This window comes from Palaemon carinicauda, chromosome 17, assembly GCF_036898095.1.
Source record: "Palaemon carinicauda isolate YSFRI2023 chromosome 17, ASM3689809v2, whole genome shotgun sequence".
NCBI classification, from domain to species: Eukaryota; Metazoa; Arthropoda; class Malacostraca; order Decapoda; family Palaemonidae; genus Palaemon; species Palaemon carinicauda.
In genome coordinates this window covers 97566238-97566539 of record NC_090741.1, presented here as the reverse complement: position 1 = coordinate 97566539, position 302 = coordinate 97566238, and the positions used below count along the sequence as shown (strand labels likewise).

The window sequence follows — 302 nt, the reverse complement described above, 5'->3', positions numbered from 1 at the left end:
ATGGAGTATTTAATTCATTACAAATCGTTTTGCAGTTATTGTAACAAACTAAATCACATTAATCTGGTGAACAAAAACTATGAGAGCAATAGATTAATAATTCAAACATCGTTTCATCATTGAATAATGTATAACTGAAAATTGTTAAAATCCCAGTCAAAACTTAAACTGTCTTTTTCCCATGTCTGTGGTTGTCTGTCCTTTTTCCAAAGATCCTGAATAAGATATTGTTCTCTAACAAAGAAAGGGAATCGCTCCTGTCTAGAGACACTTTCGCTTTAGCTCATTCAGGTGACTCCCAG

The 302-nt window shown here is 33.1% G+C and overlaps 1 protein-coding gene across 1 annotated transcript in view; it reads right to left on the bottom strand.

Moving 5' to 3' along the window:
• Positions 1 to 283: 283 nt before the first annotated feature.
• Positions 284 to 302, bottom strand: part of LOC137656471 (uncharacterized) — a 4349-nt gene continuing 4330 nt past the window's right edge. Inside the window, exon 3 of the mRNA XM_068390644.1 lies at positions 284 to 302. This exon is cut by the window's right edge and continues 125 nt beyond it. Within this exon, the coding sequence (XP_068246745.1) occupies positions 284 to 302 (19 nt within the window).